The sequence below is a fragment of the Erithacus rubecula genome, assembly GCF_903797595.1.
Source record: "Erithacus rubecula genome assembly, chromosome: 9".
Classification (NCBI taxonomy): domain Eukaryota; kingdom Metazoa; phylum Chordata; class Aves; order Passeriformes; family Muscicapidae; genus Erithacus; species Erithacus rubecula.
The window spans coordinates 12,552,505-12,576,830 of NC_136660.1; the positions used below are offsets into that span (position 1 = coordinate 12,552,505).

The 24,326-nt window shown below is 40.6% G+C and overlaps 1 protein-coding gene across 14 annotated transcripts in view; it reads left to right on the forward strand.

Annotated features, from left to right (window-relative positions):
- The first annotated feature begins 5,671 nt into the window (after positions 1-5,671).
- The window catches only part of KCNMA1 (potassium calcium-activated channel subfamily M alpha 1), a 421,118-nt gene continuing 402,463 nt past the window's right edge, over positions 5,672-24,326 (forward strand). For 5 of the 14 annotated variants that reach the window (XM_079312580.1, XM_079312581.1, XM_079312577.1 and 2 more), the window contains exon 1: positions 5,877-6,565. In XM_079312580.1, the coding sequence (XP_079168706.1) occupies positions 6,257-6,565 (309 nt within the window). In that variant the 5' untranslated portion in view covers positions 5,877-6,256. Of the gene's footprint in view, positions 5,838-5,876; positions 6,566-24,326 lie in introns of those variants that run through there. The other 9 variants (XM_079312575.1, XM_079312578.1, XM_079312586.1 and 6 more) reach the window with 5 other exon arrangements.

The following is a 24,326-nucleotide window of genomic DNA, read 5'->3' on the forward strand; positions in this document are numbered from 1 at the left end:
TGGATATGCAACAATTGCTTTATTAAAATGATTTTTTAAAAAAACCCAAAGAAAATACTCTATGTTTGCAATATTAATTTGTATTAAATTTCTATTCATACCATATGGATTAGCGTGAACAAGGGATTTTCTTTAATATTTTATTTGGCTGGATTGAGTGCAAGAGTTCCAGTACTCTGGAGATGATCACTCTGAATGACTGGGTGACCCATTAAAGCCTTCTGCTGAGGTATGTCTTTGTCCTGCCAGCTGGAGGATTTTGCCAGGGTTCAGTGCCAAAATAGATCTCAATACAAAAGTTTTAACTAATTCAAGGAAATTGTTACGTAACCTCACTGCCAAGAATAGTGTTCACGTATACTGTTACAGAGAGATGTGATGAGCTCCAATGTATTTGTATTTGCAAAGTACTTTGATAAGAAGCTGTTACAGTGTGCAATATATTATCATGCTAAATATGTACTTCAGTCTTTGAACAGGGATTGGGCAGATAGAAGGTAAGCTAAACAGAAATTTCAATTAATATGCGCAAAAATAGGTTGTCTAAATTCTACGAAAAAAAGAAATGCTAAAAATAATTTGCCATTTGCAAATATATAGTTATGTGCATATTAGTATAATCTCCTGCTAAAATTTCCTCTTTGAGTCTTTAAGACAAGGACAGTAGATCCAATCGTGTATGTTTTACATCAGCATCTCAGAGAGCAAACATTTTGCATTGCAACAAAAATCCCAGAATTATTTCATGATATGATTTTCTCCCAGTACCCATCTAATCACTACAAATACATTATTTTTCACTCTGTTCTTGGGACAAAGTAGGAATAGTAAGGAATAGTATTAAAGTGAAGATCAGAATTAATTATGCAAGACATCTGTGCTAATATTTGAAGTCTGGTTGATCCTGGGTCTCCACCATTTGAAGTCAAGACCAAGTGCCCCACTGACCTCAGAAACACAAACCTAGCCTCTTGACTTGAAGTACTTTTTATTATTATTTTATGCTATTTCTGTGTGTAAGTGCTTGCCCTGTTACAGCTACTGATGTTATTTAAAAGCCAACAGTGCATTCTATTGAAACAATAAAAACGTGAAGGAAGCTGTTGGACACAAACCATTGGAACTTTGGGGGTGCTTTTAACCTTGGAAAGTATTTGCCTTTACTAACCCTTAAGCTGCTACTTTACCATTTACTCTGTACCTTAAATCAAAGTTTAGGAAGGTTTTATATATTACCATTTAACAAAAACGTGGTAAACAAGTTTAGGGTATATGGGTACATAAAGGCTTTCAGTCTTTTAAAACATAATTTTCCTCAAGATAATAACATGCAGTTGTTTTCTATCATTTCCCTGAATTCAGTTAGACCATATATGCCTTTAGGATAAACTGGGGAGTAGACATTTATTCTCTCACATTTCCCTTCTTAAGGAAAAAAAAAAAAAAGTTCTCTGTATAATGTAGTAATCATTTAGAGAACATATAAATCTTAACACTGTTACTCCAGTCATATGTTTTTTTATTTCCAAACTGCCTTGCCAAATTAATCCCTGGTGCAATATTGTGTCACCAGTGAAGCTGTGCCACTTGCTTGGACTCTAACTTTAATTGAAAGATTTGTCATTCCAGAGTTTCTTTGTCTTCTGTACTTAGTACATGGATCCTTGGAAACCCTGACTGCTTTGCCATTACTGTCTCTTTTCTTTATATACTGTATCTCTTTCTTGGTTTTTTTAAATCCTGATTTTTCTTAACGGAACTTGTGGAAAGTTTTCTCATATAAGCAAAATAAACCCAATGCGATTTGTACTTGACTCATATAGGTACAGTTATGCAACTTTATTTAGCTTATTGTGTGTATTGCACTTAATTAAATAATTTGTTATTGATAATGTGTAATTAGGCAAGTGGTATTATGATAACATGCAATAGCTTGTTCTTCCTCACATATTTAATTGCTGAAACAAAGAATGCCAAGGGGTTTGGATAATTGATGAACAGAATTGGGAGTTTTAATTGCAAAGATCCAGGATCAATGAATATTTTAAATACTTCTGTGATACTGTACACAAAATATCCACAAGAGGGAACTGTTTTACATAAAGAGAAATCATTTCCTTGCTGCTAAAACATTGCTTTCTGGAACCAAATCCTCTAGAATTATGTTCAGTAGACATGATTGTGTCCTGGACTATGCTACATGGTGAGAACAGGAAAAACAAAGGTCAGCACAGGGTTTGTTAAGTTTGGTAAATAGTATTGTTAACCAAGTAAATTTTGAACTCTTGCATTGACATATTAAATAGACAATTAATCTGAAAACTAATCCATTGAAGTTTTCTGTTTGTTTGGAACAGATCTCTCCAGGATGCAGAGTTGGAAAATCTTGTTTAGTCTGAAGGCAACATGAAACGGAGTTGTTTTCTTAGTAAATGAAGCATACAGCCCCAGGAGGCTTTCTCAAACTCTGCTTTATAGAGCCTGCACTGGAAAGCAGGCCTTTCTTTATTCATAAAGGAGTAAGCTCAAATGGGACTTAATGGAAGGATATTCATTCAAGTATCACTTTTACCTCTGTGTATGAACAGGTGAACAAAGTTGCCTACTTTGCTTTGTCTTTTGCAGATATTTCCTAGTAAGGAAACCTTTAACTGGTAAGATAAGACTCACCAATTGGTATCAATATTTACTCTTCAGTGCGAGTTTGATGGTAAATATTTGTAGAACTGAGCCATATTTATGTAAATATAAGTTTTATTTACACAGATAAAACAAAAGGGTTTCCCCTGGATATATAATGTGACATTTATAAACTAGGAGTCCTACTGTATGTGTTGGTTGGTTAATAAACAGTTTTTGAAGATCAGAACTTAAAAGCAGCCTTTTACAAGTGATCACAATAAATCTCCTACCCCTGTCCAAATCTGGATGTAGAGTTTGGGTGAGCATGTTTGAATCAAATTATTTGAACATACAGACTGTATTTTGTGGTCACTTGCTTTGCTTTAGTCTTGAGTTTTTCTTTAGGATCATCTTTGGTATGTGTGGTTACAGTATTATGGGGATGATATTTTAGAGGTGCCTAATGATCCTGTTTGCATCTGAAGTGCTCTTGAAACCAGTGTCTGCACTGCTCAGCTGCAGCAGTATGGAGTAAAATAAGTACTTTTTAAGTTGTACCTTCTGAATATATAAAGCAAGAAAATGTATTTTCAGACTACAGTCTCTGTGTCAAATCTTCTGGGCCCTCCCAAACAAGAGCAAGAGAGGATGTATGTGACAGCCTTACCTTCAGAGACTCATTTCTCGTTATCTGCCAGACTAGAATAAGGAATAAATTCCACCATGCAAAAGCCTTCCCTGGGATGTGCTGTGCAGCTGCTCTTCATTGCCCTCGTCTTTCAAGGTGCACAGGGCTTGTAGCTTCCATTAGCTGTAAGAGTGCCTGTAAGTACCTGGCACTTGTGAAGATCACACATCAAATGCCTGTGTTACGATGCTCCTGCCCTTGTTCCACTCCTGGTGTTTGCTGATGGATAAAAGGATCCCCAGGTATGTGTGCAGCTGTGAAAAGGGTGTTCCTCAAACACCAACACAGGAATGCAGAGCAAATGACCACGAGGACCAGGCTCTGAGCCCAGGACCCAAGGTTGTGTGATCCTGTCATGGCAACACTTTGCAGTCCAGGTGGCTTTCTAGCTGTGGGAAATGAAAACACATGGGAGGGGGCAGCAGCTGTGGTAGTGCAGTCTGGGCTTGCATGTGGCAGCTGTGACACGCAGTTTCTTTTCAATCTGACTAGTTTTCTGCATCTAGAAATCCTCAGCTAAATTCCATTACAACAGCCTCCTGGGAATGGCCTTTTCAGGTCTGCTTTGTAACTGACTGCTTTTCTCCGGGGAGAAAGTAATGTAGCATTTTTCTTGCCTGTATACACTTCCATAACATTATCTAGTGCCTTCTGTGTTCAGAGACCCCTATTAAACCCTTCTTGAAAAAGCAAGCCTTCTCCCGAAGGAACAGACTGGAAAGAGACATCATGATAAACTCACAGAGTCAGACAAACAGTGGTGTTATTGAATGAAAAAAGTGGGGGTGAGAGAGCCCCATAAAAACCTCTGGGAACTCATAAAATCTCATTACCTTAAGTAGAAAACAAAAACAAACAAGCCTCTGGCAGATGCATAAACAGCAACTACTACTAGTAAAGGTTAAGAGATTACTATTTCATAATGGTGGTTCTCTGCTGGTATAGCAACTAGATAAGATGGGGGAATGTCACGCACACAAAGGCTGCTGTATTTTACCCTTGGAAAGATGTCAAGAGGATCTGCATAATACTTTGCACAGACAACCCAGCGAGCAGACCATGTGCCAAATGGAGATTTTTATTTATATATAAATGAATACACATATAGACATACAAATTTCTCTGCTTTTCAATGTGAATCTGGAAAAAAAGTAGACGACTAGCCAGATTTTCTTGCTGGCTTCCCTTTTCACCCCCATCCTCCCCAAGTGTGTCATTTTAAATTGTCATTTATATTCCTAAGGGTTAATTTCAGGAATGTTCTTGGGATGTGCGGCAATTTACGGTGCGTTTGCGGAGCGTTCGCAGCACTTCCCCGTGTCAATTAAAGACAAGCCACGAACGCCTTCAGCGGAAAAACCCACGCCGCGGTCGCGGCTGTTTATTTCACGCTCCCTTAGCGCGTTTCCATGCCAGCTCCCCCCTCCCGCGCCGAGCGCATCCCCGGGCACCTGCTGCTGCAGCTCAACCTCCTCCTGCGAGCCCCGAGCGCGCCCCGCTCCCTCCTCCCCCGCCGTGCCCCGGCCGCAGCCCCGGGCCCGCGGCGGCGGAGGGGCGCTCAGGCCGCGGGGCGGCTCTGCCCGCGGGCCGCGCTGCTCCGCGCCGGGCGAGGGCTGCGGGGGCCGGCGGGCCGCGGGGCCGGGGCCGTGGCGGCGCCGCGCGTTGGCCGCTGCGTCATGACATCCTCGAACCGGCCCCGCGCACGGCCGGCGCGGGGGGGCCGCTGCCGCTGCCCCCGCCCCACCGCGGCTGCGGAGAGCGCGGCGCGGCGGCGATGGACGCGCCAGGGCCGGCGGGACTTGTTGGACCGGCAGCTCCCCGGCGCGGCCGGGCACCGCCTCGCCGCCACCTGTGAAGCGCCCGCCCCGGCACACAGCCCCCCGCTCCCGCCTCGCCGTCCTGCGGAGCGGGCGCTCGGCGCTTGGGCGGCGCGGCGAGCGGGACCGAGCGGCCGCGGGGCGGGGAGCGCTGCCCATGGGGCGCCGGGAGCCCGCCTGAGCCGGCGCCCCCACCCCTGGCGGCAGCGGCAGCGCGGATCCCCGGCCCGGCCGGCACCCCCGCCCCGCGGGGCCTTGGATGCGCCCCCGGCTGCGGGGCCGTCGCGTCCCCCGGCGGCTCAGAGGGAGGGGCGGGAGCCGGCGGCGCCGCTGCGCGTGTGGGAGCAACAGCCTGAGCGACAGCCGGGCCCTGGAGGGAGCTCCCGAAGGATGGGCGAGGAGGCGGCGGCAGCGGCAGCGCACGCACAGATGGGCCAGCGGAGGATGAATTAGGAGCCACAGGAGGCTGCTGCCGGCACCGAGGGGGGAAGAAGAGAGGAAGGGGCTGGACTTGGAAGAGGAGGAGGAGGAGGAGGGTGCACGGGGAGGGTGACTGAGTATCGCTAATAACAAGTTAAAGACTAATAACAATAATAACAGACCACCTCCGGGAGGATCCGCGGCGGAGGCTGAGTGAGGGATCCCCGCTGAGGCCAGCGGGGTCGCAGCGCTGGGTATCTTGGAGAGACGCTCAGAGGCATCAGTTTGTGGTGGTGGTGGATGATTTTTCTTTGGGGTGGGCGGGGTAGGGGCTGTGTATGCGGGAGAAGGAAGGGGTGGGAATCTGAGGAGGAGACTATATTTTTATTATTATTTTTAATTTTTTAAAATACTATTTTCGCCGTACAAAGAGGACGCTCGGAATTCACCGGCCTGTCGGCTCCCGAGAGGGACCCGGGAATTGTGCGGTCGCTTTTCTTCACCTGCTCTTTTTTTTTTCGGTTGATCGGTTTGGTTTTTTTTTGTTTGTTTGTTTTGACTGGGGGCTTTTAAATTTTTCTTACTCTCCTTCTCCCTCCCCGCTGAGCAGCGGCGGCAGCAGCAATATGGCTGGTGATGGGTTTTTTGGGGGGCGCTGGCGGCGGGAGGAGCTCTCGGAAGCCCCTGCGCGCCCGGCTCGCTGTTAGCTATGGCAAATGGCAGCGGCGGCGGCTCCTACCCGGGCGGCAGCGGCAGCGGCATTAGAATGAGTAACAATATCAACGCCAACAATCTCAACACAGACTCGTCCTCCTCCCCCGTCAATGTGCCCAAGATGGATGCGCTCATCATCCCGGTGACCATGGAGGTGCCCTGCGATAGCCGCGGACAGCGCATGTGGTGGGCTTTCCTCGCCTCATCCATGGTTACTTTCTTTGGGGGACTGTTTATCATCCTGCTGTGGAGGACCCTCAAGTACCTGTGGACTGTCTGCTGCCACTGCGGGGTCAAAAACAAGGTAACTCCCGCTTCCCATCCCTTCCCTTCCCTCCTGCTGCCGGTGATGGTTTGGTGCGGTGGTGCTGTGATGAGGAGCAGTAGAGCCCAGCCTTGCAGAGCAGCACACCTGGGCTAGGTGAGGAGCAGTAGAGCCCAGCCTTGCAGAGCAGCACACCTGGGCTAGGTGAGAAGCAGTAGAGCCCAGCCTTGCAGAGCAGCACACCTGGGCTAGGTGAGGAGCAGTAGAGCCCAGCCTTGCAGAGCAGCACACCTGGTGAGGTGAGGAGCAGTAGAGCCCAGCCTTGCAGAGCAGCACACCTGGTGAGGTGAGGAGCAGTAGAGCCCAGCCTTGCAGAGCAGCACACCTGGTGAGGTGAGGAGCAGTAGAGCCCAGCCTTGCAGAGCAGCACACCTGGTGAGGTGAGGAGCAGTAGAGCCCAGCCTTGCAGAGAGCACACCTGGGCGAGGAGGTGGTGGAGCTGCTGGTGGCAGGTGCTGGCTGCCCTGGGCTCAGGGTTGCCGCGGGCTGGTGGGAGCTGCAGGTGGGCAGGGTAGAGGGCTGGGTGAGGTGTGGGAGCAGTCCCGAGGCGCCTCCACACTCCCGCTCTCTGTTCCACCCCACGCAGGGACTCACTCCGTCGTTCTGGTCGGGTGGCATGCAGGTGACACCCGGTGTGCGATGCTCACCCTGTCACACAGGCACATGCTGGTGTAGTGGGACAGCGCAGATCAGAAGTTTATACTCACCCTTGGGCCCGCACATGATGGGGTGGGAGCTTGCATGCGCTGACCTAAACTCTCAGTTGCCTTGTGGAATGAGAAACGTAGGCAAAATTGGAAGGGTCAATTTCTCACTCAAGTGAATCTTTATAAAGCTAGTTCCACTCCCTCAGAATCTTTGACATTTGTGTGCGTGTTAAATGTAGCTATCTAAAAGTATTCTGTACATTTGTAAGTATTCTCTTAACCTAAGTGTGAAGTCTTTGAGGCAGCCTTTCTGCCCCTTTGATTTTTGCCAGCTGGAGGAAAGCATAGTATGTGAAGTAAGTTCAGTTTCTGCTTTGAAGGATCTATTTTCAAACCAAAACTGAGAACTTGCTCAAGTCCAGACTTTCATTCTTGATTACGGAAAATGAGATAGAAAGCATTATGACTCTGTATTGTGAAAGTGGATTTTGACAGACCCCAAAATAGACCAGCAACTGGAGTTTCTCCCCTTGCCTTTTCACATTTTTTGAATTACAAATGGAATAATATCTGCTTCAGTTATTCCTGGCATACAGACACCCACAAAAACACACACACCTTTTAATATATGGTTGCTAGGTTGCTGGTTTGCTTTGACGTACAGTGAGCTGTCTTCCCCTTTCTCTGGTCCCTTCCCCCTGAACACACAGCACATACACCATACAAAGGGCCCAGACTGAGGGGAAAAAGAAACAAAGTTAGAGCTTGGAAAGTTATGGTACTTGTTTGTTGTGCAGTTTGGGTTGTCTAAATGAACCCCCACATTCCAGTTGGGAGTTAAACTATTACAGTGAATTTGGCCTGTCTATGGAATGAGTGATTGCTAAAGTTAAGGAATAAGAGCTTTTAAGTCAGCCTTAAGCATCAAGAATCCTATCAGGCAGCACTGCTTTTCTCTATGCTTTTTTTTTTTTTTTTTTAATTCAAAACCAAACTTGAACTTTCATAGAGAGGTGTTAGCCAGGTATAATGACGCAGCTCTAATGAATTTGTGATAAGATACTATTTCCTACAGCAGTAAAAGGCAATTTTCAAGGAAGGATGAGTAGTGAAGACTTAACCTATGATTTTGCTGTGTATTTAGCATTTCTGCCTCCACAGAATGAGACGGATCTACAAAGGCTGCCAGGGATCTTGACAAAAAAGAAGAATCTGAGTGTTATTTCCTCATGCTTCTTGCCTTGAGAAATTAAAAAGTTAGAGACTTGTAAACAGACTTCTTATGTGTGGCTTCTTGGTGGGTATTCTTGGTCAGATAGTCCATTACTGGGACACAGCCAGTCATTTCTTAACCAGTTTAGAAAGATATATACAAATTATCTTTAAAGCCTCTTGGGCTAAATGTGGCAATTTAGTAACAGGTTTTGTTGAGGGTTTCAAACACTTCCAGTCCGAACAGTTTGATGTACTGTGGCTGTGGCAGGTTCTAAGATGTCAGTTTGTTTCATCTTTGAGACTGTAGTAGTTCTGTGAGTGTCATTCCCTGGGGCAGGAGGATAAAGGGATCTGCAGGTAGGGGGAGATATATGTTTCCTTTTAGATCCTATTTGTTCCACTTGTGAGGATTTTCAAGACTCTGGCAAAGAAGAACTTTCAAGGGATGATCCTGCATTCCATTTGTGATAAAATGGGGAATTGAAGGGAATTCTGTGTATGCAAAGATGTTAGTTATAACTAGGTATTGAAAACCACTTTTCTAGTGTTTAGGACATAAAGGCTAACTGAAGTAACAACTGGAATTATCTGAGACTTTGCTGTTATCAAGCACATACTTTGCTGCTTGGTGAGTTGGGAAAAGCTGCTGAGGCTGCTGTGAGAAATGAGAATGTGTATATACGCTGTGTTGACTCTATTGGGCCTGCTACAAAAGCAGTTTTAGAAGAAGTAGCTCCTCCTACTGCAGGATTGAAGAAGTTTTCTGAGTGTAAGGAGCTTTCCTTTCCTGTGCTGCCTCTTCTGCTGCTCCACAGGTTGCAGGGGCATTGGGCTATCCAGCATCATCTCTCTGTCTACATGAAGAGCAGTCCCAGTGTGAGAGCTAAAAGAAATCTTCCTCATGTCTACTTTCTGTGGCCTCTTACTGAATAATTCACATATATAGGTGAATAATTCAGAGTCACTGTGCTAACACTCATGTCTATATCTGTTATTGCAAAGAACTGCAAAGTATTTCATTTTTTTCTCCCTGCTATATTTTAAGCGTGACATTGTATTCCATGGATTTGTTAATGACTGTCAACTTGGCTTCAGGATGTAAAACTTTTTAATGACTACGTGGAAGGATTTAGAGTGTGGTTTGTTTGGAGTGTCCCCCTCTTCATTCAATTTAAAGCTGGAATTGAAAACCATGATATAAACAGTTTAACACTTTGTGGTATGAAACATTTTTTTTTTCTCTTGGAGATAAGAAAGTCAAGATACTGTAAGTCAAGAATATGAAAACTGCTAACAGAATCATCAACATTGTCCCTTAAAATCCAATATCTAATTTATGTAATTGTATATGAATAGAACATCGCTCTTAATCACGTATTAAAAATGCATGTTAAAGTTTTAGAATTTTTTGTGGTTCATATTTGCTTTGTGAGTTGACATTTAAAAACAATCTTTAACTTTTTGTCAGTTTCATGTAGTGTGACAGTTATTACTATCAGAGCCCTTGTATTCCTTTATTCAATATGGTATATAATTTTAGATGCAATTTTTCAAAATTAGTTACAGTCTGTTTGCAACTAGCCTTGAAAAATGCTGATTTTCCTTTCAGTGTTTACATCTACATTTTTTGTGGTGCATAGGTATTGCTAAAGAACTTGCCTGGTCATTGCTTGTTCTTTCTCCTTTGACCAACTAATTTCTGTTTGTGTATGCAAAGTAGAATGTGAGATTAAACTTCATTGGGTTGGACTCTGGAATTAGTTGTTCTTGTTTGTGCTAACAACAGAAAAAGAAAATAAATATGTATGGTGATGTACACATAGGACCTAAATGCATATTATACAATCTATATTATATGGATCTGCCTCTGCATTTTCTATGCTCCTGGAGGGCATTTTCTGCTGACATTATCTGGTATCATATTTTGGCTTTGAACAAACTCTAAAACCATGAAGAAGGAGCAGTGGAATGAGAGGCTTGGGGCACATTCAGCTCCTGGAGCTGGTCAGTGCAGAATCAAATGGAATTTGTTTCCTTTTGAAGAATATGATACAAGACCCTTTATTGCTCTCCTTGGTTCCCCAGTGAAGGGTACCTCTACCTTATGTCAGGTGGAATACATCCTTATTGTGATGCTTTCAATGTTTTGGAAGAGCTTTTTCTCCCCACAACCCAGGAATTGTACACATATAAAATGAAATTATGACTATAGGTAGCAGTTATTAGCCTGAAATTATGAGCCCTAATAGTCTTCTTTGACCTTGGTCTACATATTTTTGAAATGTAGTAAGTTATGCAGTGCTAGATTTGGTCAATTGAAACCAAGCAACATTCCCATTTGTTTTGAATAGAAAAAAAAAACTGGTGTTGCTGGAAATACAAGATTTGTAGAAGTTGTCTTTGAAAAGTTAAGAATTTAAACCCAGAATTCTAAAGCTTGAGAAAATTTGTCAGTGGAAAAATTTGTCAGTAAAACAAACAGTGTTCATTCCAAGCTGGCTCTTGTGTGGGCGAGGTTTGTTGGTTTCTGAGCAATACCTGCAGAAACGTCCTCTCCAAATAAAGAAACAAATTTGAGGCACGATCTGTTGGGAAAAGTTTGAGTGTGCCTTGGAAGACACGTGTGGACACATAATGCAGGGGATCCCTCCATTTAAACCTGTACATGGAATCACCTTGAGTCTCTTGAAGATGTTCTGGGCAGCAGCGTACGATGAACAACTGGGGGCTCAAGGGATTAGCGGGAGCTGCAGTGCGTTCTGCCGCTCAGTCACATGCACAGCCTGGCTCAGGCAGGCCTGTCCCATGGCTGTCAGGTGGTCTGCACACATTGCTCCTCACCAGACAGGTTGCCAGTTGAGAGTGGCCATGGTGGAGGGGTCAAGGTCTGAAGGAAAAGGTGCTCGCAGCCCTCTGCAGGTGGTGTTCCTACCGGCAGGGAAAGGCGCTGGTGTGGAGAGGTGTGTGCTGCTGTTTCCCATGCTCTGGAAAGGAAGATACTCTGGAGCTTGTAAAAGATTTCACATTTTATAAAAACATGCTAAAATAGGTTATGCATGTAGAAAAGACAATGCATAGACAAGGATTTAACCTGTAAACCAAACATTCTCAACCAAAATGTTATTTTGGTACAGTATCATACTTATTCTCAGCTTTGCGACACATACACATTTTAGAAGAACATCTGCATTCAAAAAGAACTTAAAACTCTCACATTTGGAAATCTGTAAGTGCTGGTTGAAAGCCATTAGATTTCACCTTTTTTCCAGTTCAGCTCAATAGAAGAAATGCCTGTAATAGCAAACAAAAAGCTTTTAAGTAACAGTGATCCGTGTACTCAGTTTTGATGCGTTGGGAATTCTGAATGCGGAATGAGGGCAGTTTACAGCCCTAGAGACAGAAACACTGAACATTTAGAGAGCACTAGCCCTAAATATAATCTCTGCAGGGACAGGATCTAATGATGATAATTAAGACCAGCAATTATGATACTCGTATGTCCTGCAAAGTGGATTGTGAACCTTAGTCATTGAGTGTCCTTCCTGGGACAAATCCTGAAAAGAAGCTGTGATCTCTAGTCAAGCACAACACAGAGCAGCAGTCAAGTGTTCTTTCTGAGATTGGCTCTGCTATTCTGTGGAATCCAACTCAGAGTGACAAAAGTTCATATGAATTTCAGGGCTGGTGATAATTCCTCAGCAGGATCAGGCTGTAGTTCAGCAGCAGCAAGGCATCCTGGAGTGTGAAGTTGGGAGGGCAGCAGTCGCTGGGGAGGTGTAAACATGAAAATAACACCAGATGAAATTGGGGGACAGGGCGTCCCTTTGGTTCTGTTAAACATTCCTGGCCACATTGCATAAAACTGTATTTTACATGTGTGAAAATTACTGAATTATCAGTAGTCTGAGGAGGGCATAGTGAATGCAGCTTGTGGAGGTTTTCTAAGGGAAAGATTCCTGAAACATCATGTGTGGGTGTTAATGGTTAAAAAATATTTTTCTCCCGCACATATGAATTTAGTGGCAAAAGGAAAGGAACTATACTTTAAAGATGTATTTCTGTAATGAGTTTATATGCTGCTACAGGGCTGAAGGTTTAGAATCATAGAATAGCTTGAGTGGGGAGGAAGCTGTAAGGGTCCACTCCCTACTCCTTGCAGGAATACAGTGTCTGACTGGGGAGTGAGTGCAAAACTCTGCTAGATCACAAGACTACGCTGGCATTTATGTGAAATTACCCAGGGCTAAATACACTAGTTCCAAATTAGACCTCATGGTTTGTCAGTGTGGGCACTTTGTCCAGGACACACAGGTCACCTTGTGTGGAGAAAGCAGCAGAGTCTGAGTAGATGAGAAGGAATGATACCTATCTTCCATGCCTGTCAGAGTCATACTGGTCAGGCAGGGCCCATTTTGATTCCTGATGGTATTTATAGCCTGAGAATACATTGGGTTTGCATCTTTGAGAGGAACACTTCATTTCCATATATAGTATACATGGTTCTGTTTAAATGAATGTGCTGCCACTGAAATGTGTTGAGTTTGAGATGATCTATTGCATGTATTTGTCTGTTTGAGAGTTACAGAAATGAGAAAGTTATCCAAGGTCTGGTGAAATAGAGGGAAGCAGTCCTAATAACTTCAATGGCCTTGGACCCAGGCCTGGATGTTCACAGTGTCCTAGATGAAACTGATTTTTTTTTTAGAAATAATATTCTAATGTTAACATTTTAAGCTTTTAAAAGCTTTTTTCTTTTATTGCAGCGAGTTGTATTTACATGCTTTGTGGCCATTATGTCTGGGATTTCAACATCAGAAACATAATATTTAAAAGTCATACTGGGTGTGTTTCCATTCCAGTCAAGAATTATACCTTCTGCCAGGCTCCCCTTGGAAATCAAAACCTGACTGCTTGAATGGTTGATAATATCCTTTAAGGGCATCTCTCCTGCAAGCTGATGTGCAATGGTAAATATTGGCTCTTTTTCTAGAACTGCAGTAAGTGCACATTTAGTGGAACTGGTAGAGGTCCCTTGCCCCATGGATCACCTGCAAAACAGACACATGTGCAGCTGCAGCCCTGAGTCCTGGAAACCTTTTTGCATGTCCTGAGCTCCAGTACCAAAGTTAAGTATCAGAACTGTTAACACAGAGTGGAGAAAATACACTAATTTCATGATCACCAGGACACCAAAATGGGGAGGAGTACTGTAACCTTGTCAACAATTGCAGCATCACACAACAACTGACTAGTTTATCACTGTAGCTCTGAAATGCAGGTCTACTCTGTTGCTTTTTTATTGCTCTTCATATAAAAAAATTTATAATGCAGTTTTGCTTCCCCTTTGTCCAAGTAAATAATGACTAAATATTTTGGCATACTTGGTTATATTTAATTCATTTTTCATGGTATCTTACAGTTTTATCTAATGGCTTAGCTGTTCTTTTTTTTTTTTTTTTTTAACTAGTAAAATGGTGACTCACTTTTAATATGATCTTACTGTTATTATTAGTAGTAGTGATATTAACTTTAGCATTTCTGGTGGTGAATTAATTTTCTATTTTAAGTATAGGGAAAACATTGATACAGATATGTCTAAAAAACCCTCTTTGAAAATGATGACTTTAATATTGCAAAAATAAAGAGAAATGTATTAGAATGATTCTTTGTTTAAGCATCTTGTAAGTTTTCTAGTTTAAACTCTGTTCAACTTAGTTGTAATTATACACAGTTACTCTTCAGGACAGAAATTACTTGGAATGGGGTACTGGCCTCTGTGACCTATAGTGGTCCTAGTTGGTGTAGAGCACTTCAGGTGTTTCAGATATGATGAGTCCTTTGGCTAGAAGTGCTTTGACATCACTTTTTTTTGAAAGTGAGTTTGAAGATCAACAGGCAGAAGGTTTGTGATGTTCTTACATTTTCTAGGTTATCATACTAAAAGTATTGTTTCACAAAGAAGCTGACAAACTCCACTTGGGTTTTGAAGACTGAAGGCAGAAATCTTACTCCTTTTAGTCACAAGAATAGCTTAGGTAGGAAAAAAATATTGCAAAGTCTGTCTATATGTGGTGCAAACCTTTTTCCCCACGAGGGATTTTTAAAAATGCTTTGATTATACATTTTGATAGATTGGTTTTGTTATATGGGAAGTTTTTTTCACCATTTGGTGTTAGTTTTCTTATACAACACACACCTAAAGGCTTCTGATTCCTTCAGGATCAGAAACAGGGGACTACTGACTTTATGTTTGCATTATTTTCATATCACTTAAGAAGATTCTCAGCTATAAGGTTACTTCTTTTCTTTCACCCTTTATGGGTCTGGCTTCTGGTTTAAGGCCATACAAAATTTTACCTGACTAGATGCTGGTTTTCCTCCTTTGACACTGCCTTAGATGTGTAATTTCTGGTGTCTTTCTGTGAGTCAGAAGAGCTGAATTCACATTACAGATCTCTTGTTCTTGAAAGAAAACAACACAAAAAACTTCACAGTTTTGATATCTGCAAAAATAATTTTGGTTGCTTCGCTGGAATGTGTCCCTAGGATATAATAAAATTTTCATTTATGAAAGTGGAAAATGCTGTCCAACATGTGGAGCTTTGATTCTGCCTGTATGATGAAAGTGATAAAGTTTTAATGCTGACTTGGATGATGTGGATGATAGAAGACTATGATATCTTTGTGTTGCCAACTGAATGATTTTCTGTGATTCTAGGAATGAAAGAAAAAAGCATTTGCTTTTTCTTATTTCCAATTTGTGGCTTTATGTCTGTTATTAAGTTATGCATAATTTTAAAAGAAAATTTACATAGCAGTTATTTAGGTAAATTTGTGGAACTTGCATCACTTGCACAAAATAGCTCTTTAGATATCAAAATTTATATTTAAGATCTTAATAAGGTCTTAATCTGATTTTTTCCAGTCAATTTCAGTTCATTTCAGAAAGAGGTATTGTTCTTGAGAACTTTTTTAATTATTTAGATGTTTGTTCATGAACGTAACAGCTAAAACCCAGGTATCTTTTTTTATTTTTTTATTTAATATTGACCTTACATATCACATTCTGGACTCGAGTTGGGTTTACTTAATTCCCTGGCTCCTCTGTATATATAAATATATATACATATCTATATTTGTCTGTATATATATACACAGGGGAAGGTAGTCAAGTGTTTGTGAAGTTATGCACTGTTTTAAAGCTCTATAAAGCAATACTGTCTCTTGCATTAGCATCTGATAGTCTTAGTTTTAATTTTCTTTTAGCTAAGAGGTTGATACATGCCCAGCAGTAAAAATATATATATTTTGAGCTGATTGCACTTGGAAATAATGCAATAAAAATTTGGTAAAAATAATTTTTCATGCTCCCATTTTGAATATGTTATAATTTCTGTGGCTAAGTTGCTTTAATAAACCTGTGTACAAGCTTTTGTCTTTATTGGCTGTTCATGCAATGCTTTGGGTTTTGTGTTCTTTAAGCTTTTCTTTTTCCTTTTTTAAACAAAAAAAGCAGACACAGAATGTTATAGGCCCAGTCTGTTTGCTTTTTATACATAAAGAAATAGAATAACTACTTTTGAATTTCTGTCTGCAGCAGTTGAAAGGTGCTGCAGAAGGGACTCCAGACTTGCATCAGGTGCAGGAAGAAAGTAAAAAAGTTACTAATTGTTAAAATCCTTCATTAATGATCAGCCAGGGTGTGGCTGGGTCCTGCTGAGAGGAGGGTCACATCACAAAGTGAGTTGATTTAAGGAGTCTGGTGGGTGTGTTGGGGGTGACTGAGTGATGGACAGAGCTCCAGGCTGGCATCCAGCATTTAACTGTGCTGCTCTTAAATGTAGGGGAGTACCAGCTTGTTTTAGAGTATAGCTGCTTGCATGATTATTTCTATGAAGGTGTCCAAGATGCATTTTGCAGGGTTTGCAGCTACTTTATGATTTGGTATGAAGGTGATGTGAACCATACCTCATTTGATCTAATGCTTACTGAAATTAAGTTGCATCACTTGCAACTTTTTAAGCACAAATTGAATCATTTAGAGCAAGGGAAGTGACCTGTGCCAGCAGAATTTTTTATTTAGTCTTCTAAGACTGGGCTTATTATCTTGAGGTGCTGGTTTGACAGTGCTAATAAATCCAAACTTTAATAGTGTGAGACTTGCTATGAGGTACCTGAGCTGGGTTGACTGGTAGTAGTGGTGGCTTCAGATTCTAAACTTTTCTGTGGGTTTTAAGGCCTTTTTACTGGTTTAATAAGTAAAAATTGAACACTGAAAGCTTGAAAAAGAAAGTTTGTTCCATTATTGCCATGCTAAATGTTGATTTCATGGTGTCCTTTGGAGGATAGGGTTTTGTTGACTGGAGGATGTAGACTGCAACAACTTTTGAAAGCAAGCTCCAGGTTTCCCAGTGTTAGGTGGATTTCCTTCAGGTGTGTAGGAAGATGAGCTCCATCAGCACACCTGATCTGCTCCACCTGCTCATGGGCCTGAAGTCCCTGCAGCTGGGTTGAATTAGTCTTGAGGGTATTAATGCTAAAGTGCAGCAGTTGTGGAACTCCTTTGTTCTCTTATTTGTGTCTTGAGCCTCCTAAAGAGTCTCCTAGCTGTGCCTGTAAGGGAGAAGTCTGGACAAACTTTTTAAGTATGTGGCTTTATTTATTTATTTTAACCAAGGGTACAATGGCTGTACAGCTGCTCACAGTAGGTCTTTCAGAGAGCTGTTTTGTGTATTATGCCATAACTCTGACTTGAGGATGAGCCTTATGCACATGGACTTTGTGCTGGCCCTGGAAGGCTCCTGGGGATGGGCTGGTGAACTGGCTGGCAGAGGGGATGGGAAGGCTGGGACACTGCATGGCATCTTACTGCTCTAAAGTGCCACAGGTGCTGGGTGTGTCAGAACTGTTGATTAATTTCAGTATAACAATTCCAGAAGGACCTTTATTTTTTATTGATCTCCTGAGAACTTTGGCAAGTGTATCTGTATGGATAAACCTATTATTATTTGCTGTGGCAGAAGGGTGAAGAAAATGGTTTGGGACAGGTCAGTTAAAGCAGCTGCTGCCTCTTTTATCTGATCTAACAGGTGGTAGAGCTTAGTGCCCAGGCTGTTTTCAGGGTGTTTTTGCTATAGCTGAGAGTTTGAGTTTTATTTTCAAAATGTTTATTAGAAGAAGAGAGAAAGGTAACAACAGCTCAAGTGAAAGGTAGAAGTTCTAGAAAAGCTTCTGGCAATATAAACAGACTTCTTGGGGTTATGTCTCATGTGTATTTGTGTTCTCCCAGCTCAGTGAAAAATGCTTATGAACAAAAAGTAAAGGAATCATTTAAAGTTAAGACTGATTTTATAACGGTTTTTCAGGTTGAATTTTCTTTTCCTTGGGACAAATAATTTTGGTCCTAGCTATGGGTTTTTTTCACCATTAAGCACAAGGGTGTAATTTCCATTGATTTGTAAAATGATCTTTGGATTTTAAATAGTATGTAAGTGTAGATTATTGCTACAACTTCTATAGAAAATGCATACTGCCATGGGTTAAAGTTGATGGTTCTACAGGGTATAGATAAATGAGGATGTTCTCTGAGAGGTGATGAAAATGGTAGTTCAAATTCTGTGCCTTATGACCATAACAGTGTTTTGGTTCTTAACACCAGTGAAAGTATATGGGATTTTTCACCCCTATATTTATATTTATGTTGGATCCTGGATGCCTGGTTTTACATTGTCAGCTTATTTGGGTTGCTTTCTGATAATTTATAAGACTATCAAGTTAAAGTATTAACACACCAAGCTTGTGGGTTCAATCCCTATATGGGTCATTCACTAGAGAGTTGGACTTTATGATCCTTGTGGGTCCTTCCCAACTCAGAATATCTATGATTCATTATTTTCTTAGACAAGCCCAAACCTTTATAAATCAGTTATTTTAAATTAAAACAAACAAACATTTGGTGCAGATCTTGTGGCAAATGCTGCATTTATAGAAAAAAAAATATTGTAGTCTGCTGAATTTAATTATAGGTTGTTTCTGTTTGTCCTCTGGCATTTGATTAGGTTTTATAGTCTGGAGTTAATGCTCTGCATCTCACCAGACTTCTGAAGGTGAAAACCTAGGATTGTTGTTTAGTTGTGTGACATTTGGAGCTAAAACTTTGTGCAAATTCTTTAATATCAGGAGAGATGCAGTGGATCTGTTATGGAGACAGACCTTGGAGAATTGGCATCGCTTACCAGTGATGCAAGCTGGTTTGTGTTTTGTGGTGATACAATTTAAGTAAAACTAATTCCTGTGCTGTGTTTCAATGCTTCTGCATCTTTTAAGCTCTGTTCAGAGGGCTGAAAGGCTTATGTTTTTTGTAACATTTTTTTGCAAGTGGGAAGATTCATTACTGGAACTCTAGGATGTTGTTGTGAAATGTTCCACCCTACACAAGGAGCCTTGTGCCTTTAAAATTTAACTTAGCAATTTAGAAGATCTGAATGTTTTTCTATTGTAGTGTTCTGAGGCCACCTGGTTTTGCTGGCTTAGTTGTGCCAGATCCTCTTACCAGCTTTGCCAAAGGGACAAGCCTCTGCCCCATTCATCTTATGATGCAAAAGCAGATAATAAGGAGGAGGACAGTCAAAGAACTGATTTGTCCCAGTCCATGTAAAGCAACCTAGTGATTAAGATTATCAGATGATTTAATTAACATGCATCCACTCTCCCCTTTTGTTAAATTTATGAAGGGAGTGTAACTTATAAGTTCTTTAGAGCAGTTAGTATTTTAAAGAGCTACAAGCAGTAACAAGTTGCTGTGCCATTCCAAGTTCCTGTGAAGCCTTATTTTTTACATGAAGAGAGAATAAAAAGGAATTGTATAAAATTTTAATTTGGATAGGATGAAATTTCACCTGTAGTATGTGAAGGAATTTTTAAGTAGAGAAAAATAACTTGGTAGAGGGAATGAAGGCTGATGACAAGGAGGAGGGATTCTGTCTAGTTCAATGTGCAATGCATGGCATTCACTTTATATGCAGACACTTGGAATATGCTTCTTTCAATGCCATTAAAAAACCAAACAATTTCTGAGTTCTCATATCCACATTGGATTTAAAGAATAATCTTTTAGGATCTAGGAAGGTTCTCAGTTAAACATATGCTTGTTGGTTTACTATTTTTAGCTTCTTTGAGCAGCACGTGTTCTCCTGAGATATTTATTTATGAATGTTGTATTCTGTTCTTAAAAGGAAAATCTCTCTCTGTCTAGATTCTTTTTCTGTATCCAAGAAAGGAAAGGACCAGGGTTCTTCTCAGTGCTTTACTTCTTGGAAATCCTAGGAGACAGGGTAAATTAATTAAATCTAAAATGGATCCATCTGGTAGTGCTAGCAATGCCAGGAGAGAACAGGTGAAAGAATCTGAGCCAAACAAAACATATAGTGCATTATATAACATGTCAGGTTCTTTGTGACATATTGCTATCAGAAGGCTAAACTTGGTGTTGGGCTTTTTACTTTTTGTTTAATCTTGTTTTTAAATCAGAGGGTTAAGGGGGGTAGTTTGAAATGCTTGCTTCTGTTGCATTGCTAAAGGAAATACTTTTTGAAAAAATTATTAATAAAAGGCAAATGAATTTGGTCCAGTGTGTGAGAAACACAGCATTTCTGTTATGGGTTTGTTTGAAAATAGACGGGTTGACATAGTTTGAAACAAAAATGAAATGAAGTCAGTTTTGGAAAAATCATTCATCATTTAAATTTAGAAAGCTGTTAGGCAAAACAAAAATTGTGAAAGGTATGGTGCCAACTGAGTTCTGACCCCAAATTTGTATCAGAAGAATACAGAATCTCTACACAGGATTTTTGTTGCCAAAATTACCTTGTTTAAATTCTCAGCAAGATTTTCAAGGTAGTGATTGCATCAGTGGGAATAGGAATGTCAAAATGACTGTAAAAATTGAATTGTATTACCTGTTTTGGGAGGCATGAAAAGAAACAGTATAAATGCTGGGAGGAAGTGAATTAGGTTAGAGAAGATATGGCAATGAGGAGATGAAGATGTCTGTTTGCAGCACAGGGTTTGTTTGGCAGGGCTCCTCAGCACACATTCCCATTTTACTGTGGCTCCAGTTTGCCATGGTTTGTACCATGGGTGTGTCTGAGAGGAGGCTGCTCATGTGCAACCTCTGGGGAAATCTGTTCCATCAGGGCAGGTGCCTGGGCCTTTTGGCATGACTTTGAAACAAGTAGAGAAAGTAGGCCATAGAGCTTTTTGGGAACTTAGGAGCTTAGTAGCTAGATCTTTATCCAGCTTAAAAAAAAAAAATCCATCTCATTATCTACCTTTAAGTCAAATTCCATCCTTGTCTGTCATTTTTTTTCAGCATCCTCTGTTCTTTTATTTCATGCTGCTTAAGTTTCACTCTTTTTTTAATTAAAAAATCCCAACAAATCTGAGCAAGAACATTTCACATGGTCGTGGTTGGAAGGTTGGAAGGAGTAGGCCTACTTTGTCCCATTTGAATTTGTAACTTTGAAGTGGGATATTTTAGGTGATTTGTAAGATTAACATAAATGTTGGAAAGAACTGAATTCCATTTTTGATAAATAATTTTCAGGAAAATATATTTTTCCCCAAGTTGGAGTACTTTCAAAACACTAATACAGTTTCAATAACTAGGGAAAGGGCAAACATGATGCAGAAACTATTGTTTTTGTTTTGTTTTGTTTTTTGGTCAAGTAAGAAATATTTCATTTTTTAGTCTTATATTTTATGTTTTGTAATGTCCAAACCAAAGGCAGTTAGCAGCTTGATTAATGCTGCTTTGTCAGGAATCTTATTTTGACAAGTGTTTATAGCTTTCAGGAGTTGCTTCCATATTAGAAGTTAATTTGTTGATCTTAAAATTCTATGCAGTACTTCAGTTCTACTCTCTGCTGAGCTAGAGTGTCTGAATGTTTCCATTTCTAGGGTATGGCTATATAAATATTTGTGTAAAAAATATATATATTTATATATATGACCAAATCTGTTATGAAAAATTGCATCTAAGTTTAGCTGTTTTTATAATGTGCTGTTCTATTAGAGTGTATTATGTTCATTTTAATCCCTGTAATGTATTGTGGAAAGCATGCAAAAATAGGGGATTAAATTTGTTTCTCATTTGTAGAAATGTGATGAATTCTGCAAGCTCCCCTAAATTTGATTGCATGAGAAATGCTGTTGCTGCTAAATTACTGTAGAAGCTGTGGTTGGGTGTTGAATATGTTTCATTGGTTTTAGTAATTCTTCTGTTCTCCTGTGATTGTAGATTTGTTAGGAATGTTGTGTGGTTTATTTGTGGAAGCAGCTATTACAGCAGACACACGAGCACACTGGAACAGGCTCGTGTACTGAGTGATGAGCCCCTGGGAAATTTAGCACAGCTTTTGAGCATTGCAATCAAAGAAAGAAGTGGCAAGCTGAGAGCAATACAGATCACAACTGGTCTGTAAGAAGACAGTGAAAAGAAAATGTTGAGTATTATGTAATATTTTTAAAGTGCCTGGTGCATTCATGCCTTTCTAGGCCATTGCTGTGCTCTTCTTTTTCTATGTGTGCCTGTTGTGTTCTGGAGTTCCCTTAATCTTCAGTGCAGGGGTTTTGGACTTAGAATTTTAATGCAGTTTTCTTTTATTTCATCCAAAATATATCCTCTCAATGTGGAGTGGGGTATACATGGCCATAAATTACTTAGAGACTCTCATTCCATGTTTGAATTCTTTCTCTCTTCTGAAATGAACATTATGATTTGGAGGCCTGTTGCTATATTGACTGTAACTCATAGTTCCTGGTTAGTGGCCAGATTTTGACAAAACTGTTTAGCAGAAGGGAGAGAAGGTTTGATACAAGTTTCTGTATGTTTACATAAGAAATAGATTGATGATATCTCAGGTTATTCTGCTTGGCAGAGAGAGGTCTGAAATAGTCATTTGCAATGCAGCAGGCTGATGTTTTATATTACTGCTCCTCTGCAATGATGGCCAATTGAGTTGTAAAACATTACATCACAATATAAATTTGCAGTCTTATTTTGAAGATATGTGCCCCCAGGTTTTTTTCTCCACAAGAAGATTAGGTGTCTCACTTTCTTCCTGTGCTACCCTCCTTATAAGCCTAATGAGTACTTCCACAGCTGAGTCTAAATGAGACCAGGATTAGCCTTAGTCCAAAAGGAGGTTTCTAGGTGGGATCTGTTGATCAGTGTGGCAGAAATAACCAGTGCCCTGTGGATTACAGGAGCTCTGAAGTTGTGGGCTTCTGTGGATGATGAGCTGTCTGAAGTCTGGCTTCACTGGAGCTGCCAGTGCTCAGCCTTAGTGAGAAATTACATAGTAATTGCTGTTTAATTTATCCAGATGGCTTTCTGAGCACCTGGGTTCTGTAACAACGGAGCTCTTTTAACCTGTTTGGAGAAAGCTTATTTTACTACAGAACTTCAGTAGTAAACATTCATGGTATACATAATTAAAATACAGCTCACTGATGGGGTAATGTTCTAAACCAGAAGTTTTCTACTTTGTACTTTCCTAGTAAGAAATCAAGGTTGAACAAATTCCTGTAGACAGTGCTATTTAAAAACTAAACTTCTGGTAGGAATATCTGGAGTGGCTTTTATTTTTCAATAATTTTTTAGATATTAATCCACAAATCCTGGTGTTATCATAGCTGGGATCTTTCTGTGTGGCATTTATGCAATTGTACAGCCAAAACCATTTGGAGGACTTTATTTAGCACAGATTTAGTGTTTATTTTATTTTAAATTTGTTTTTATTCTTAATTACAGTACTGGGTTACATTGCATTAAGAGATGCCATGTACAAAGCTTTGCTGTATTGCTTTTGTTCACGACTTCATAGCAGGTTTTTGTTTTCTGTCTTAGTGGCTAAATGCTTCTAGGAGTGATTATCCAATGAAATACTTTATCATCATAGACTTAAAATACTTATTTTTGTGCAGCCAAACATGAGTTTGTTTACCCACAGCTTTCTTCACCCAGTGCTCTGTTTCTTTTGCAAAGAGCAGCTATTCCACAACTTTGTATAAATAGCTTATTTTAGTGTGTCGTGTCTCTAATTCTGGGTTCATGTCATGCAGGGTTGGTGCATTCTTCAAGTAGTTAATTATGATATGCAACTTAGTGTGCAAATCCCTGTGGTGTTCTAATGGTGTTTGGATGCTGGGGTAACTGATAAATTCCAGGTAATGTATGCATCATATGGAAAAAGTGAGATCTGCTTGCAGGACTGTGGGATGGTGGTTGTGGGGATCCATCTAATCTTGGGTGCATCTTCTTGGCAGTCTGTACATTACTTTGTCTGAGGAACTGTAGAGATTCTAATTTTTTATTCCTTTAATTAATATTCAGTAGGGAACCTTCCTGACACTTTGGTGTGAAATTTTATTATCATGCAGACTTATTTCAAGTCTCAATATTGCAGCAATTTCCCCAACAGCACCCAAGTGGAACTCTGTGGAGTCTCTTGATATTGGGCTCACCAGCTGTAGGTCTTTCCTGGAATTGGAAGTGAAGGAGTGTAATAGAGATATTTTCTCATTTCTGAAAAGAAGTAATGTTCTGTAGATTTACCAGGGTTCTCACTTTTTTTTTTTTTTTTTTTTCAAATGCATCTAGCAAGTATTCTCAGTCAAATCAAATCTGAGCTTGTACTTAAGTAAATTTTATCTGATCAGGACTGAAGCGCTTGTTCCATGATGTTCTGAGAACTCTCAGTTTGTATTGAGGGCACTGTCAGCTGAGGTTCTTAAAATGGTATGAAATTCTTAACTGCATATTTTATTACTGCTAGGGATACAAATGGGCCAGTGCCAAAGGCTGAATTTAGAACCCA